This window comes from Equus caballus, chromosome 2, assembly GCF_041296265.1.
Source record: "Equus caballus isolate H_3958 breed thoroughbred chromosome 2, TB-T2T, whole genome shotgun sequence".
NCBI classification, from domain to species: domain Eukaryota; kingdom Metazoa; phylum Chordata; class Mammalia; order Perissodactyla; family Equidae; genus Equus; species Equus caballus.
Window position 1 is genome coordinate 63,678,036 of NC_091685.1, and position 19,817 is coordinate 63,697,852.

Here is a 19,817-nt window from a genome sequence, read left to right on the forward strand (position 1 = left end):
ACGAACTTAACCACTTGGCCGTGGGGCCGGCTCCTCAATGGTTGATTTTTAATTATACTTTTTCTAGATGGTTCACAGGGTTATCATTATGAAAAACCATCGCACACAGTGATGTTTTCAGCAGTGAAAGAAATACATTAGTTGGTTTACCTAGCTTGCTACACTTTCAAGCTCTTAAATCTACTTTAAATAGCTTTTCTGTCTCCCCTCTTGCACATGGTTATCACTTTTTGCTGTTGGGAGTATATTTGCTTCTAAAATTCACCCACTCTCTTATAAATTGCTGCTTCTAAATAACAGCAAGCTGGGAAAACCAATTTCCTAGACGAGGTCTTTATAACAGTAAACAGTCTGATTGTAGGCCTGGGGTGATCTAACTGCTTTAAGACACGGACTTTGGCTTCATATATGAGTCTATAATATCTACAGCTGACTAGTATGAAAATAATGCATAGATACCTACCAAAGAGAAATGTTGGGCTCTATGATGTCAAGTCCCTGCAAAGGCAGTTAAATGATTCTAAAATTGAATTCTTGGGCTCATCAGTTGACCATTTATCAGCTCTCATATGAATTAGCAAGAAAGATGAAATATATATGACCTCACTTGCACTGAGCAGTTGCAGGAACATTTTACAGAAGCTCACAAGAAGTTATAATAAAGAAGTCAATCAATAAATCAATACAACACTTTCCATCAACCTAGCCAAAGGAAATTATTTTGATGAAGAACATTTTTAAGGGAATAAAGTAAACTTAGGACAACACACAAGGTACCAGTAATCTTTATGCTAATGAATACCGTTTTTCAGCAAACAAAAGCTCATTTTGTCACAGATGCATCAGCACGTACCTTTGAACAAGTGGCAAAGGAAGGAAATTGAGGGTGGAAGTCATGTCCAGTCCACAGTCCAACATAATGGTGGTTGATTTGAATTTGAGCACATTGCATGGTAAGGTTGGGTGCCCCGACAGGCAATACTAAAAAAAATTAAATCATTTTTATCAATAATCAATTGCAGAAAAAGCCTAAAAAGTACAGTGAATTAAGTAAAACTGATCATCTTCTCTGATAAGAGCAGCATATAAATTGAGCTAACATTCTACGTGACTTCCTCCCTTTTATAGCTCTGGATACCACTTAGCCCAGCAGTTAAAATACTCCAAATTTCATGTCATACCCAATTTTTTGTAGGGTACCAAGTTATTTATTAGGTGAGCACAGTTTTGGAGAGTCCAAAGTTATTCTAAATAGAAGTGTTCCGGGCTATAGTTGTCTGCTCCACTCTCACATGACACTTGCAAATTTCCACTATCCCATCATACCCAAGTACTGCCCAAAGCTGTGGAAGTCAATTAAATTCTAAGCTGGATCCTCAAACTGTGCTATAGGTTAGGTTTTCTCTTCCTATAAACGAGTCAAGTGACTTTCCTCAAAGATGAAATGGTTGGGAAGGGTTAACAACAAACATTGGAAGGGGTTATGGCTCAGCCTTGTCAGAAGAAATGACTCAAAAGGACAAGTGACTTCCCTGATGTGCAATACAAAGCAGGAGTGAGGGACACGTACTCCCCACCAATCAAGAATCTCTTGCCTGCAGCAGCGGGCCTCAGAAGTCAAAGGGGCACAAGCCACAATGGCGCATTAAAAGGAGAGTGATGAGGCAAGACAATACACTGACCTCGAACATTGCTCATGTCGTCCTCAGTATTGTGGGGATGACAGATACGTTACACTGAAAATTATTTATATGGGATGTATCCTGTCACCTTTCATAATTCTATTGCTGTTTTGAAGAAAAGAAATGAAAGAAGAGAGAAAAGAGCTTTTCTCCCACTTAAAGTCATTTTGTAGAAGCTTCCTGTGAACAGCAAAGCCCAGAAAATAGAGGGATCAATGTTCTGAATCCCTCAGCAAGTACATTGTTTCTTTCTGATTTAAGGACAGGTCCAGCACAACTCAGGGTAATGCGACATCAATGCCTGGCTCCACACGGCCATGGTAGCTCGGGCTGTCTTTTCAGGTATTTGTTGCACTGTAGGTTCTGTCACTGAATAAATTTCCTACTTTTTTCCAGAGGACATTACAGGGACTGATGATTTTTTAAAACAGCATGTTCTAAAAATGATAAGGCCAAGAGCCAAGAAACTGTGGGTATTTTGCAAGCTGCTTCTTTATTCCAAATTTATGTATGAGGATTCTATTTTCCTAACCAAAATTCAAGACTCATGGTCTGGGCCAGCCTCGGTGGCCTAGTTGTTTGGCGCACTCCACTTTGGCAGACTGGGGTGGGCTCCCAGGTGCAGACCTACACCACTCATAAGCGGTCATGCTGTGGCAGCAGCTGAATACAAAAAATAGAGGAAGATTGGCAACAGATATTAGCTCAGGGCAAATCTTCATCAGCAAACAAACAAACAAAATAACTCACGGTCTGAATGTATACAAGGTTACTTATGATGAAAACAGTACAAATTATTAAAATTGTAATTGTCCTACAAAAGTCCAGGAAGCATGATTTGGGTAATTATACTTTACATAAGTTCATTCTTTGATAGGTATCAGAAATACAGAAGAAATCTTCCTACCAATTAAGGCAGAGATATCCCTACCCCGTCCTCCATCTGGCTCCCTATTGCTAGCTTGGTCCCCATCTAAGAATTATTTGTTAAAGATAAACTATCTCAAACGAACAGAAAGCATCATGTTAAACTTACCCCAAACAAATGTTCTAATAAGAGATTTCCTATATTTCTCCTTTAAAACAAATCAGATATTCAGAAAAAAAACTTAAAAAAAGAGAAATGTACATAATGGCTATTTCTGGGTGGAAAGATTATGATGTAATTTACTTCTTTCAGCTTTCTATATTTTTCAAATGTATGACAATGAGCATTTACTACATTTTTATAATTAGAAAAAACATATGATTAAAACAAAACTGAAAATCTAGCCAGCCACACTGAATGACAAAATCTTTACCTTTGTCTTTAACACTAAACTATGGATAACAAGTTACACCAGAAGACAGAAGATGGACGTGTAAAAGCTGCTACTCAAAAGATTTCAGGCCAAAGAAGTTAGCTGAAAGAATTTACATTTGCTCCTGTCATCCAAGGATAAAGGTGAGGGACGCTTTATAAGGGCCATAACTGAATGGAAGAAATGGTTTCAGAGCATCATGTAAGAGTGGCAGACCTTGATCTCACTAGCTCCATGTTTATGGATGAGGAAATTGAGCTTCATACAGTTTGAGAGGCTTGTCTGAGAAAAGCCAGACACATAGCAAGGTCCCCTGTCTCCAAAGATCCCGCTCAGGCTTCCCAAATTGCACCACTCACTTTGTGAGTTAATTGTCTGTTGAGGCACGGAGTGACCGGTTGAGGTTCACACAACTAGCAAATGAGGCACCTGCAAGGTTCCTGAAGTTTGCCTGTCCCCAGGGTCGCTCTTTGGATGTTTCTAACATGCTGCCTGCAATCGGCAAGCAGATTATAATCTAGTGAGGGGTATGAAAACACTAAATAATAATGTGATTTTAATTTTAAAATTAGAAATAAATCTATATTACAAAACATTCAAAAAATAGCAGAAAGAAAATATGACCCACAATCATTTTTCTATTCTTTTTGCATAATTTGTAAAAGCTGTAATTTTAGTGCACATACCACTCTGTATGCTGCTTTTAAAACACATGACTATGTTTTCTTTGTCTATGTTGCATTATACTTCATTTTATTGGCTGCCTAAGTAAACACACCATCGCTCGTTTAATCATTCCCTTACTGGTGAAGGGCTGCTTCCAGGGGCTCTATTACAAACATGGCTATGATGATCACTGCAGTGCTTAAGGCTTTTTCCACATTGGACTATTTCTTTAGAGGATTCCCAGAATGGTATTAAATAGGTCAAAAAATACGAGCATTTTATAGCTCTTGAAATATGCTGCCAAAATGCTTTCCAAAAAAGGTTGTACCTATTTACAGTGTCGTCAGTAATGTATCAGATCTGTTTCACCGCTTATTCCCATCAGCATTATGATCAAAACAATCTAGAATCTATACCAAAATGCAGCAGTAATATTAGTAGTAGCTATCTGGCAGCAACCAAATGGTCCTAAACAGGAAAGTCAACTACTTGATAAATAGCTTTAATTTTGAAACTCAGTTTGGAGAAATGATTTAAAGCAAGGGGTTTGAAGTAAGACTGCCTGGCCTCAAATTCTGGTTATGCTCATTATTAATGTGTGATTTGGGAAAAGTTACTTAACTTCACAAAAACTCAGTTTCCTTATCTGTAAGATGTGGTAATAGAAGCTAGCCTCCAAAGCTGTGAGGACTAAATGAATGGATACAGCCCCTGACACATGGCATGCGCTCACTGTTCATTTGCTATAGTTATAAAATCATTGAGGGGCTGAAGAGGCCACCTAAATTTGGGGGCAATCGTTTACAGCATTTTAGGGAAGAAATTCTATTCTACAGTAGCATTCACTAACGTCTTAGACATTTGTGTCTCACAAGACTAGGTAAAGCGAATGAACAATTTTACAAATATTGTCTATTGCTATGGCGTTTGCCTTCCAGGAAGTTAGACTCACTAGCAAGTACAGAAGTGAATGTTCTAGCCAACAGGTTTAAAAATTTTTTTCCTAGCTTAACAAGCACATAGTAATGCTTTCATGTTAATCTTATTTCTACTTAACAAAGCTGCAGGCTTTTTCTGTGTGATGATTTACCATCTATATTTTCTCGTGTGCCTGCTGATCTCTTTTTTCCACTGAATGAATGGAATCTGGTTTCAGAAGTTACATGTTTAACATATATAAGCATTCTTTATATTTTTTGGATAAAAATTTTATCAGTTATAATTAGTACATATCTTTCCCATTCTGCTACTTTCATTAAAAAAATTTTATTATGGAAAATTTCAAACATAAAAGCAAAATTACCATAATAAACTCCCATTACTTAGGTTTAACAACTACCCATATTTTACTTTTCTTTGCTGCTTTCCTTTTGATACTGACACACTTCTGCAGTATAGCTATTATGGTGACAAACATATCTGATCTCTGAAAATACCGTTTGCGCAAATAGTCCTACATTGATCTCTTATCCACAGTGGATTTTGTCCACTGGTCTTTTTTGGTTATGTTTTTTATTTTCACCCCCAATGGTGTAAAGTTTATACTTTGTAATGCTTTCAAATAATTTAGAGCGACTAGACTTCAATTCTTAAAAAAACATTTTTCCAAGGATGTAAATGGAGACTACATTTAATATATATATTTATTTAGGGAATGTGCCATTTTTACTATACAATAACATTTCTCTGAGAAGCAATGCACTGCTTTCTTTTCTATTAATTTAATTTTTTTCCCTTTACAGTTTAAAATATTTTATTCCTTTAGTTCATAACCAACTATTCAATTATTAGTAACATAAATATATCTTTGCTTTCCAATTTCTATTTAATTTCTGTTCTCAGTTCTATTGTTCTATTTTAAGCTTTATCTGTTATGATTTTTAAAATTTCTGCAGTTGGATGTGTAGCTGATTAAAAGAGGCATTCAGGCTACAAAGAGTCCTCTAAATGATGCTCTCAATGCATTTTACAAGTTTATATTGTGTTTTCAACTTATCCATTTCTAAATACTACGTAATTTTCACTGTGATTTCTTCTTTGCGACACAAACTACTCAGAAGTATGAGTGTGTTGTGTGGTGTGTGTGCGCGTGTGTTTGGTTCAACTGCCAAATATACAGGTGGTAATGATCACCTTTTGGTTATTGATTTCTTAATTTTATTGTGGTCAGAGAATAGAATTTTGACATTAATTTTTGGATATTTACTGAAACTTGCTTTGTGACCACGTACACTGTAAACAGTTGATTTTTAAAAAATGATCTAGTGTCCACGAAAATTGAAAATATATCACCTAATTGTTGCATACAGAGTATGTTGAGTTATTTAAATCTCCTATATCCTTACCTACTTAAGACTTAGGAGAGAAGAAGTTGCCAATTTCTCTTGTCATTCTGTCAAATTTTGCTTCATACATTTTGAGGCTACATGGCTAGGGACACGAGGGTCAGGATCTTTACTAATGAACAGTTTTTCTAATCATTATGTAATGTTCTCTGTCTTAAAATCTATTTCTAGATTTATTTCAAAATAATATAGCTACACCACTTTTTCCTTTGGTGAATCATTGTCTCATGTGTTTATGTTTTGTAATCAAGTTATGTACAATAGGATTCCATATCACATTCAAAGCAATGCACACAAACGCAATTGCCACATTCCTCGGACTAGATGAAAGAAATTTCAAAGGAAAGAGAAGTTAGTGGGACAGATTAGTGTACTGATCAGTTCCATCACTAAACTACTGTACCATAGTTTAACGCTCAATGTTTTTTTCTCAGTGCTATGTAAATAAAAGAAAGATGTGTCTTAACAATAGTAATGCAGAGTCAGTGAACTATTTTACACTATTTTCACAGTTAATAATGATTTACCAACATTTTAACCAACTTCTTTGCTCATCAATCCTTGTAGTCCATTTCTTCCTTTTGGGTTCAATTCCTTTCTTCCTGAAATACATTCTTTAGTACACCACCTTCAGAGACGGTGTTCAAAAGGTAAACTCTTAGTCACGATTGGTCTGTAAGTTTCTTAATTTTGACTTTACTCCTCAACAGTGATGGTGGTGGAATTATATGGCAGCAAACTGCCTCAGAACACTAAAGATATTAATCCAAGTGTCTTCTGGCATCTATTATTGCTGATGAGAAATCTGCTGCCAGTCTAACTGGTGTTCCATTATAGGTTGTTATTAAAAGCTTCTCTTTGCCATTGGGTTCTGATCTTTCATTGAGATGTACATAGATACGACTTTTCGGTTTTTTTGGTTTATGCTTCTAACATATAAGGACTCATCTTTCACAACTGTTCAAAAAACTGTCAGCCATTATCATTTTGAATATTCTCTCTCTCCCTCCTTCTAGTTTCTCCTAGTGGAATGTCTATTAAATGTATTTGTCATGTTTCATTTTACTCTCCATCTCCCTGACTATGTTATCCTTTCATATTTTAATTTTTTGCTCTATATACTGCATTCTAGATACTTTCCTCAGCTCTTAGTTTGCTAATTCTTTCTTTAGATAGCATATTTAGATAGCATATTTCAAGTACTGAAATTTTCTTTTCAATGGCTGTTTTTTATTTCTAGTTTTCTTTTTTTAGAAAAATATCATCTCGTTTTTTTCATAGGTTTGATATCTTCATATATGTCTTTAGTCACTTTAACATATTAATTTTAGAATCTCCATCAGATTGTACAACTGTCTGAAGTGCCTGAGAGTCTTGCTATGCCTGCCGATTCTAACTCATGGTCAATTTCATTACTGTTGTTTTAAAATTCTGGATGGTAAGTCCATCTTTGGTGGGGCTCCATCTGTGGGAATTCTATGCAGAACAGGTTGGGGCAGGTTGTCAAGAAATATCACCACCCTAAGATCAAGTTTTATGATGATGTCTCAGCTTGAATATCTATCCTATATAGGGGAGCATACAAATCCGACTTTCAACACTCTCAAAGTACTGGCCCAAGCTCCTTTCAGAGACACTCTTCCTTACCAACCTCATGAGCAAGTGAATAATATTCTTCTAGCACTCCTTTCAGCATGGTACACAGCTCTTGGGAATTTCTGGTAACTGATTTTGAAATATGTGTTTCTGAATATTACGTCTATTACTAAGAAGACTCACATTATAACCTCAGGTTTCAGCAAATCCAATATTTTAAAAAGTTGCTATGAAGACAAAATGACAACCAGCCAACTTAACCTCTCAGAAATCTTCAAAACCAACATGAATTACTGTAAACTTCATAAAGAAAAAATACCACAAGAATTAGGCAAATTAGTACATTTGGTAAACTCGGTAATTTGGTCACTAGGCACATTGAATTTTAGTGAATTGGCTTTGGGGAATAAGTCTATCTTTTCCAGAAAGAACCATGGACTACAACATCATATATGGTCTCCTTTCACCTAGTCTTGTTTAAAATAATTATAATATACATAGCTATTATGATACGGTGTTTATTAGGCATCAGGCACATTACAAGAATTTTACATTTAACTCCTTTAATTTTCCCAAGAACACCATCAGGTAGGAATTATATTCCCATCTTACAAATGAAGAAAATGAGGCACAGAGATTACGAAGCTTGCACATAGTTCAAAGCTGTAAGGGCTGTGGCAGAACTTGAACCCAGGACATTGAGATCCAGAGAGAGTACACTTAACCACCGTTGCATGCCATGCTACAGAAAGGAATTGTCAGAGACCAAAAAAAAAAAAAAATTGCAGAGATGATGTGCTCTAAAAGCCACTTTGAGTTGATAAGAATGTAGATTGAATAGGTCCCTAGCAGATTAAATTATGAAACTGGCCTGTAATCCATCATAAATAGCAATTTTCTTTTGTTGGGTTTTCCATTCCATTCAAAAAAAAGGTGATAGGATTCTCTCACAATAAAGTAGTTTTACAGCTGAAACTGCCTTTAAATATCTGTAATGTAACCTATAACCTTTAGTTTGATGTCTAAAAGTTCTTTAATCTTGTTTGGGAGAGTTGCATACCACTGTGAAGGAGTTGTTTTTTATAGGCAACAGTGTTAATGAAATAAGATGTAAATGACATCACCAGGCTTTTCCTCTTTTTCTCCCTTCTCTATTTAACCAACTCATATGTCCTCTGTGGAGATCTATGAACAAAAAGAAAAAAGATTCAGTTTGCTTTTCTCCCTGGCAGAGGAATAAAGAAGTGACTTTTGCTGTTTCTGATTCAAATACAACATTAAAAAAAATGCTTTAAGCAAATTGATTTTTTTTTAATTTAAATTTTATTTTTTTTCCTTTTTCTCCCCAAAGCCCCCTGGTACATAGTTGTATACTCTTCATTGTGGGTCCTTCTAGTTGTGGCATGTGGGACGCTGCCTCAGCGTGGTTTGATGAGCAGTGCCATGTCTGCGCCCAGGATTCGAACCAACGAAACACTGGGCCGCCTGCAGTGGAGTGCGTGAACTTAACCACTCGGCCACGAGGCCAGCCCCTAAGCAAATTGATTTTTGTGTAATGGTTTTGCTTGCTGGTACAACATTAGAAAACATATTAGTATAATTCACACATAAATTAATATGGGGAAAACAAATCTCAACAGATTCAGAAAATGTATTTGAAAACAATGAACAACGATTCAAGGCAAACACTCTTAGCAAACTATAAATGGAAGGGTATTTCTTTAATCTTTAATCTGATAAAGAGTTCCTAACCAGATCCGACATCACAGTTAATGATGAAGCATGAAAAACACTTACCTTAAAGTCAAGAACAAAACAAGGATACCCACTATGACTGCTTAAATTCAACACTACACTGGAAATGCTATATAATGCAATAAGACAAGAAAAATAAGATAAAATGATTAGAAATGGAGAAATAAAACTGTCATTGTTCATAGAGATATGATTAGAAAGCATTCTGAAGACAAACTATTACAACTAATAAGAGTTGTATGCATCAAGGTTGCTGGATACAAAAATCAATGTACAAAAATTAACTGAGTTCTTAAATGTCAGCAAGGAACAACTAGCAAAAATAATAAGAATTAAAAATTAGAATATCATTTATACAGCAAAAAATTAAAAGTATCATAGAATAAAAATAAAAAAAGAGGGGCCAGCCCGGTGGCGCAGCAGTTAAGTGCACACATTCTGCTTCGGCAGCCCAGGGTTTGCTGGTTTGGATCCTGGGTGCGGACATGGCACCGCATGACAAGCCATGCTCCATTAGGCATCCCATATATTAAGTAGAGGAAGATGGGCATGGATGTTAGCTCAGGGCCAGTTTTCCTCAGCAAAAAGAGGAGGATTGGCAGCAGTTAGCTCAGGGCTGATCTTCCTCAAAAAAAAAATAAATAAATAAAAAATAAAAAATAAATAAAAAAGAAGTGTAAAGTCTATACCAAAAAAATCATAAAACTCTACTTAAAGATAATGTTAACTGGAAAGGAAAATAAACTGTTACAAAAAATAGCAATTCTCACTAATCTTTTTTTTTTTTTATAGAAGTTAATCCTTTGGAAGAGTCAAGGGCTAAGACTAGCTAAGAAAATATTAAAGAATGATAGTTAGAGAGGATTTAAACTTTCCAATATTACAACTTACTATAATGTAAGTAACAATTGGATGTCGCACGAACCAAAGGAATAAGAATAAACAGTCCAGAAAGAAGGCACACACATATCTAGGATCTTGACGTACAATAAAAGTAGCATTACCATACATAGTGCTGGGAGAGTTTGCAACCTATTTGGAAAAAATTACTTTGCACTACACACAAAAATTAATTCCAGATGACTTAAATGCTTAAGATATGAAGATAAAAACTTTAAAACTTTTAGTGAAAAGTAAAACAAAAAAAGGATAATATCTTATCACCCTGGGGCAGTGGAGAATTTAAGAGACAAAAAGAACAAATTATAAGAGAAAAGCATTCATAACCTATTCAGGATAAAAAACTCATACAAATCGATAACAACAAAAAGATTAAAAAAAAAGAATGGTCAATAAATGAAGATACAAAAAGAAGCTCACTATCACTAGAATCAGGGAAATGCAAAATAAGACAATAATGAGCAAACCTTAGATTGACTAAAATTAAACAAGACTGATGATATTAAGTATTGGAGAGAATGCAGTAAAAATGGAGTATACATATATTTTTTTTTCCGAGGAAGATTAGCCCTGAGCTAACTACCGCCAGTCCTCCTCTTTTTGCTGAGGAAGACTGGCCCTGAGCTCACATCCATGCCCATCTTCCTCTACTTTATATGTGGGACGCCTACCACAGCACAGTGTGCCAAGCGGTGCCATGTCTGGACCTGGGATCCAAACCGGAGAACCCTGGGCCGCCGAGAAGTGGAACGTGTGCACTTAACTGCTGCACCACTGGGCCAGGCCAATAAATGGAGTATAAATTGGTACAACTACTCTGCAGAAAAATTTGGCAATACCTAATAATGCTGAATATATATATACCTTAACATATATACTAAACTAATAAAAGCATACACGGGTATGATACGCATCAACTTGAGGAAAACAGTAACTTCTGAAGAGGGAGGAAAAGTGAATGCTGGTGAACTTAGCTTTAGACATAACTTACATCTTTAAAAAGTAGGGGAGAGGGGCCAGCCCAGTGGCCTAGTGGTTTAGTTTGGTGTGCTTTGCTTCAGCGGCCCAAGTTTGTGGGGTTTGGATCCTGGGCGCAGACCTACGCCACTCATCAGCCATGCTGTGGTGACGACCCACATATAAAAGAGAGGAAGACTGGCACAGATGTTAGCTCAGGGCTAATCTTCCTCAAGCAAAAAAGATTGGTAACAGATGTTAGCTAAAGGCTAATATTCCTCAGCTAAAAAAAAAAAAAAAAGCAGGGGAGGGGAAGAGGATTTGATCCAAAAAAAAGAGGGAAACTAACATCTATTTAATGTTAGTAATGAGGGCAAGAGTGTCTTTTCTGTATTGTTATCAGACACTTCCGCTGACATCAGAATTATGTAACTATACTTTTCCTACTATTGTCAAAATTTGTAGTGCTATTTTCCTTATGACGAAAGTCTTAAGGTATAAAAATAAAACTAAGAGAAGATCATAATGGATAACTATTTTAGTATTAATATAGCATTTGCTGGTATACTTGTTAATTTTCAAGGAAATGTGTTCAGTAGTGATAATAGTTCATAATTTTCATTTTAATATCATACTTGTCCCAATGTAAAGTGAACATAACTTAAAACTACTGACATGGCAATGGCAATGTGTTCTCAGGTGCGGACCCACACTGCTCTGTTAGTGGCCATGCTGTGCTGGCAGCCCACATACTAAAAAATAGAGGAAGAATAGCATGGATATTAGCTCAGGGCAAATCTTCTTCAGCAAAAAAAAAGAGAGAGAGAGAAAATGGGAAAAAATATTTGCAAAATATACATCTGATAAAGAACTTGAATACAGAAAATAAAAAAGAATTCTTACAACTTAATAAGAGCACAAACAACACAATAAAAATGGGTTAAATATTTGAAGAGGCACTCCTTGAAGAAGGCATTTGGATGGCAAATGAAAAGGTGCTAAACATTAGTCTTAGAGAAATACAAATTAAAACCACAACAAGATACCACCACACTCTTACTAAAAGGGTCAAAATTAAAGACTGCCAGTGCTGGCAAGGATGTACAGCAATTGGAAATCTCTTACACTACTAGCATAATGCTTTTGAGATTCATCTGTGCTGCTGAATGTATTCAATCCTTTTTATTGCTAAGAGGTATCTCATTGTATGGCTGTACCATAATTTGCTTATCCATTCACAAGCTGATGGACATTTGGGTTGTTCGCAGTTTTTGATGACTATGAATATAGCTGCTAGAAACTTTCACATATAGGTTTTTGTAGGGGCATATAATTTCATTTCCCTTGGGTAAATATTTAAGAATGGGACTGCTGGGGCGGGCCGCTTGGCTGAGTGGTTAAGTTCGCAAGCTCTGCTTCTGCGGCCCAGAATTTTGACAGTTCAGATCCTGGGCATGGATCTAGTGTCTCTCATCAAGCCATGCAGAGGTGGTGTCCCACATAGCACAACTAGAAGGACCTACAACTAAAACATACAACTACGTACTGGGGTCGTTTAGGGAGAAGAAGAAGAAGAAGAAGAAGAAAAAAAAAAGTTGGCACAATGGATGTTAGCTCAGGTGCCAATCTTTTTTTAAAGAAAAAAGAATGGGACTGCTGGGTTATATATGTTTAACTTTATCAGAACCTACCAAAGTGTTTTCCAAAGTGGAAATTTATTTTCAGCTTAAATAAACCAGAGTTAGATTTTATTGCAAGGCGGTACACCACAGCCTCCAACATCTCCTTTAACGTAGGCATAAAGTATTAGTTCTAACTTTGCCTCTACGTTAGTATTAGTCCAAAGGAATCTCTAAATCCTTTGGGTCTCAAATTTCTTCATCTGACAAACGAGACTTAAGTAGGTTATTTCTAAGTTCTCTTTTAACAGAAAAACATTGTTTCTCATTATTCCAACATTTCACTGCATCAACCAAAAGTCCTTTGTCTTTTATATATCCTGTCATCAAGACATATCCGTGCCACTGTATTCTTTAACAATTGACTTTCTGAAAATGCAAGAAACTATACAATTCATAAGCTGGAAGGAATTCTAAGATCATCTAGTCCAAATATCTCTGTTAAAAATGAGGAACCTAGCTCTTCCAGGCTTGTGAACATTCCTCTGCACAGACACCCCTGAGTATTCACATTCACTGCCATCCATACTGTAGCTCCCGAGGAAACACTCGATGTCCACCAGGGCGTGTAAGATTCTCAGTGAGGCAGAGAAAGGGGAGAGCACGCACTGTTGGGAACCCTGTCTTATACCACACCATCCTGAGTTAAATTGGCTCCCCTTAAACCCAATTCACCTCATTTGGAACCATTACTCCTGCTAAGAATTTTGGGCCAGGCCCTCCAACACACCGAGACTTCTACAAATACATTTCAATTTTATTTGGTCATCTTTTACTTTCTTCCACTTTGTATCTTGATTCTATCTTGCAGGAGAGCTGTTAAATATGCCAATCATACTCACTGTCAAACTGACTACACAGCTGGATAAAATAGAGGGATAATTTTCCACTTGAGCAGAAAATTTGTAGCATGCACGGTGAACACAGAGAAGCCACTTTCTGGATGAAGTGCAGCTAGATATCACACACAGCTGGGTAACTGACACTTATGGCTGCTCCCTTGTGCTTATCCTGTCTTCTGACCTGGCTTTCCGAGAAAATGAGTAAATGAGTAGAGTGTGGTCATAAAAAGCACTGCCCTGCCCCCACCCCATCCCCCCTACACACAACAGCAGCTCAGGAAGGGTGGGAATGTTGACAGTAAACACTAAGGGTAAGCGAGGGAAAATAGGTAGGGGTTGGCTTGGGAACAAACATTGTTCACTGTCTGGCACTAGAACTTTAAAAATGTTAAAAAGTAATTATAGTTGATGAGAAAAAAAGCCCACAGAGCCATGTATATGACCTCATTTATGTCAATATACACATTGACATAAATATATTTTTTTAATTAAAAAAACAAAAAGACTGGAAACACATACTAAAATGGCAAAAGTGGTTACTGTAGGGGAGAGGTAGTTGACCATATTGGAACTTTCACCTTCTACTTTAGATACTTCTGTACTCTTGACTTCCTCTTTCTTAAAACATTAACCAGATTTTTTTTTTATCAGAAAAACTTTTTTTCATTTCTGGAATAAAGAGTAATTACCACAGAGGTTTCTATTGGAAATAAAGTTTTAAAAGAGGTTGAGAGGAAAGAGGTAACGGTATTTGGTGGAAAGGAAATAAGGAATATGGGAGATAGAGATGAGAGTAGAAATAGTTAATGATAACGATAAATTAAAATCATAAGTACTACTCTAAACTAACCTTTCACAGAAACTATGAATACATCCACGCTCCAGAGCAAAAGCTGTGCCCCACCACCACCAAAAAGAAACTGCACTACAGGTGATGTACCATTGACCTACGCACTGTTTTTCACTTTTGTTCTACAGCGCTTGGTTTTTTTGGGGATTGGTTTTCAGGTGTTTAATGAACATTATTAACCTGGTATGTCCTACAAGAACAAAAGCAGTAAGGGTGATAAAAGTGCTGGTAAAAAGCAATACACGATTATGATGGATAAAGATAAAGATGACTTTAAAAGGAGAAAGGTGTGGAAATGGTAAGTATCATTTATGGGATGAATTATTTAACAGTAGAGGCAGTTTAAGGACAACGGAATTTATACAAATTACCAAAAGTTTGCAGCAATGACAGTGAGCAAGAAAGAAGAAAAAAGGTTGAGAAAATGGTAAAAGTGGCTAAGAGGATCACACCAACAAGGAGAACTATTCAAGAGGAAGTGAGTTTATTCTAGGCAGGTTAAAAACATTGTGTGCCTTTTTTTCAAGGCACATACAAATACACTGGTTCAATGTTTATGGTACAGACAAATCTGGACATCAGAGTCAACCCTCAAGAAGAGAGCAGATACCATGTTACCAGGGAGTTTCCTGGGGCACTTGGGGAGATAATCAGGAAGGGGTGTTACCCAACTGAACAGACTTTCAGTGTTGCTAAGACTGTTCTATTTAGGGGGGAGATGCCCAAAATAATGCATATCAGCGTGGAGACTATCCTAAATCAACCTTTGAATGAATATGCTTCTGGGTGGATCAGGCGAAAACCTTACACCCCTTTTAGTCACTTCAGATTTTCCAAGAAATGGATTTACAAACAGCTATTGATTAAGTGAAGAAGTTTCTAAAAGCAGCAACTATTTATGGAGGCCTTCATGCTGGGTTTTTCACATGCATTCAATTCAGGACAAAAACCAGGCTATCAGCAATGTTTTGGGATCTAGAAAAGGCTTTTCAACAGAAAAACTTCTTACTAGACACACCGGTAACAAGTCAGGGGTCAGTAGAGGAGAGAGCTTTCATTTGCCTCCAAAGGTCTAGGTCCTTTGGGGAGAAGGAAGAGGCAATTTTTTACTAGTTAACACTGGTCCTATAGAAATGGCAGCAGGGAGACCCACACTTCCGGGAGGAAATAGTTTGATTTTGATTTTCAGTTTGCTGTGGTCCATGATAAAATACTTCTTTGAAAATCTTTGTATGGAATGTGAGCAGAGAAATTCTAAAACTTTAGGGAAATATCTGATACAATCTTGGAGTAAGAAAGGACTTTTAAAGCACCATTCTAAAGTCATGATCCTAGAAGAAAATAATAATAGATTTAACTATTTATACTAAAAACTTTGGTATGGCAGAAATTACTGTGAACAAGGCAAAAGATACACTGGAAAAAACCATTTATAAAATCAAGATAAAGAACTGATATCCTTTATATATAAAGAACTCTAATAAATAAGAAAAAGACAAAGATTCCAACAGAAAAATGAGCAAAAAACACAAACAGGCAATTCACAAAACATCACAAAGGGCCCAAAAAAACCCACAAACAAACAAATGCAGAGATGTTCAACCATCCACAAGTAATACAAGTGCAAATTAAAACCACCCTGAGAGAAAAGGCTCTGTCCACACACTGGCACAGAATAAAGATGCTAATCATGAGGATATGGGGAAATGGAAACTTTCATTTATTCTCAGTGAGCGAAAATGAAAGAGATTCTGAAGAGCAATATCGAATCAAAATTTAAAATGTGTATATATTGACCAGTCCCCCTTTATTAGCAGTTTAGCTTTCTGAGGCGTCAGTTATCCTTGTACAACTGAAGTCCAAAAATATTAAATGGAAAATTCCAGATATAAACAATTCTTAAGTTTTAAAGTGTGTGCCGTTCTGAGTAGCATGATGAAATCTCTTGCCCTCCTGCTCCATCCCGCCAAGGACATGAATCATCCCCCTTTGTCCAGCGTAACCACACTGTATAAGCTACCCACCCCTTAGCCACTTAGTAGCTGCCTCGCTTATCAGATCAACTGTCGTGGTATCAGTGTCGCAGTGCTTGTGTTTAAGTAACCCTTATTTTACTTAACGATGACCCCAAAGTGAAAGAGTAGTGATGCTGGCAGTTCGGATATGCCAAAAAGAAGCTATAAAGTGCTTCCTTTAAGTGAAAAGGTGGAAGTTCTCAATTTAAGGAAAAAAAAAATTGTATGCTGAGGTTGCTAAAATCTATGGTAACTTGTATTACAGTATATTGTTATAATTGTTCTATTTTATTATTAGTTATTGTTGTTAATCTCTTACTGTGCCTAATTTATAAATTAAACTTTACCATGGGCATGTATATATAGGAAAAAACATAGTATGTATAGGGTTCGGTACTATCCGAGGTTTCAGGCGTCCACTGGGGGTCTTGGAAAATATTCCCCCGAGAATATGGGAGGACTACTGTTGTCTGTGACCTCTCAATTCTACTTAAGGAATTTACACTATGCAAATAACCAGATGGGTGGAACAATTATAAATAAAAGTGTTCTCATCAGCATCGTGTTGGATGGCAGGGAATGGAAACCGAAATGTTCGACAGTAGAATACATCCACACAATGTAATACTATAAAAATAACCAAAATAAGCCATACAGATACTCAAAACGGAAAGGCTTGTGCAGAGACAGTTGTCTCATCATCTGTATTCCCCTTTGTCCTTTTATAGGAGAACTCCAAATTTCAGGTAGAATTATGGCCACCTGGAATAAAGACCATTTCCTAGTCTCTCTTGCAACTAGATGTAGCCATACAACTAAATTCTGCCTAAGAAGACAGAAATCAAAGGATGTGTGCAACTTTGAGAAACTATCAAAGGGAGGAGGCATGTCTTTCTTGGCCCCTTCCTCCTTTCTGCTGGCTAGAAAAAGGCTATGATGGCCTGAGCTGGTAAAGTCATACCAGATCACAAAGAGTAAGCCGCGTATTGAAGATGGTGGGGCAGCAAGCTAGCAAGAGAGCCTGGGTCTCTAACGACATGGACCTGTCATTATCAGCCCTGGACTAATAATCCCTGGACCTCATTTATATAAGAGAGAAACAAACATCTATCTTATTTAAGCCACGGTTACTTCAGGCTTCCCATCACTCAGAGCTGAATCTAATCCTAACAGATTTACAGTTTAAGAGTGACTGACACAAAAGGCTATCAGTGCACGCATCCACCATAGCAGATTACACACCAAAATGTTAACAGTGATCATTCCAGGTGGTGAGACTACAGGGGATTTTTGTTTTCTTCTTTATATCTTTCAATTATGTTCTGAAAAAAAATCTTTTACACATTTATTTTGAGAAAAGCATTTTAAAAATTCAAGCGAAGAAACAAGTTTTCTTTTATTTAGTCCCTCTGAAGAACTCTAACAGTTTAGTGAGACTGATTTCTTTTTAAAAGAAACCATGTTGCCTTTGCCCAGCAGCCTCCCACTGAATCGCAGCAGCTCCTGCAGCCCAGAAATAGGTTTTCCCAGGCTGAATTTCTAAGGTCCTCTCAAGAACCTTACACAGAGATGGTAATCCCACAGGCAGTTGGCCAGTCCTCTGCTGAGTTGCTATTTATAGATGAGTGACATAGTTAAGTCAACAATTTCATCCCTGGAAACTTTCAGGCCAACAATATATTGAGTTAAAGAAACCCGACACAAATGAGAACATACATGGATGCATAACTTGATAAGAACTCATCAAACTGTATGCACATTTGAAATTTATGCTAGTTTTCTTGAATGAAAATTATATCTCCCCCGCCTCCCCGAAAAATACCCGGAGAATGGTATTACACTTTCTACTGAATTATCTATATTCAACCTGTTGATGTGACTGAGAATATTCTATGCATTTCTGGGTTCTGCAGGAATGAGACTCCCCCAACTCTTTCTTAATAAAGATAAAAGTCAAGGAATTCACTGTCTCTCTCTCGCCTTTTCCCATCTGGGCATTCTTTTCACATGGCCCCCATCAACAGGTTCCACTGATTCTACAAACCCTTTCACCTTCTGATGTATTTATGAGTTCTGTTACAGCTTATGAAGTCCTCGTACAGTGCTTAGAAAAATCTTGTCCTAAGTAGGTAATTCTGACTTTGCATTTGCTTTGATGCATTTGCTAAGCTCCCTAATGCTTCTTGTTTTGATTATATTTCACTTTTCAAAAATATTTTCTGTAACTGCAATAAATCATACTTGATTTCGCATTCCAAAGTTTTTCTTAAGTGTGTAAAATACAGTTCTTATAACTCCTCTGTCCTAGATTTCCAAAAGGATGAATTTAAAGGCTCCAGGTGTTTAAAAATTCTTCCTTTAAATCGCTAAACTTTGGGGCCGGCCTGGTGGCGCAGCAGTTAAGTTCGCATGTTCTGCTTTGGTGGCCCGGGGTGTGCCGGTTCGGATCCTGGGTGCGGACATGACACCGCTTGGCACGCCACGGTGTGGTAGGTGTCCCATATATAAAGTAGAGGAAGATGGGCACGGATGTTAGCTCAGGGCCAGTCTTCCTCAGCAAAAAGAGGAGGGTTGGCAGCAGATGTTAGCCCAGGGCTAATCTTCCTCAAAAAAAAAAAAAAAAAAAAAAGAATAAATTGCTAAATTTCCTTGAAACTTTTTCTTAAAAACATATCCTTATTCTGTTACTGTCCAAACCACTAAGTCTTGTATTCAAAGTCCACCTCTGTGGCTTCAGTCTACCTTTTTAACTTTCACTCCTAATCCACTCAACAAGGCCACCCCTGGCCCCAACTGCAGTGATCTAGTGCTCCAGTGACACGCACAAATCTTTCAGATGTTAATAACATACATAATGAAAATGTTGATATTCTGAAGTAACGAATTAGGAAGATGTGAGAGGACAGAAATGTGTCCATTTTTGCACACACTACTAGAGAGCACTATAAAACGAAAAATACATAATGTGTACATGCACATTTTTGGGGAAAGTGAACATCTCCCTTCCAAATCTTTTTTTAAACCACTTTATTGAGGTATGATTGACACGTAAAAAGCTGTTTCTATTTAATGTATATAACTTGATGAGTTTGGGGATAAGTACACACCCATGAAACCATCACCACCATCAAGGCCACAAACACATCCACTACAACTCAAAACTTTCTTCTCACTCCCTTTACTGTTATTATTATTTTGTAAGTGTGTGTGTGTGCGCGATGTAAGAACA

The 19,817-nt window shown here is 36.9% G+C and overlaps 1 protein-coding gene across 6 annotated transcripts in view; it reads right to left on the reverse strand.

Moving 5' to 3' along the window:
- The window catches only part of INTS9 (integrator complex subunit 9), a 104,456-nt gene that overhangs the window by 72,673 nt on the left and 11,966 nt on the right, over window positions 1–19,817 (reverse strand). For 3 of the 6 annotated variants that reach the window (XM_001493351.7, XM_014737801.3, XM_014737802.3), the window contains exon 2: window positions 854–981. The exons of the other annotated variants lie outside the window; for them this stretch is intronic. In XM_001493351.7, coding sequence (XP_001493401.3) covers window positions 854–981 — 128 coding nt within the window. The remainder of the gene's footprint in view (window positions 1–853; window positions 982–19,817) is intronic. 6 annotated transcript variants of the gene reach the window in all.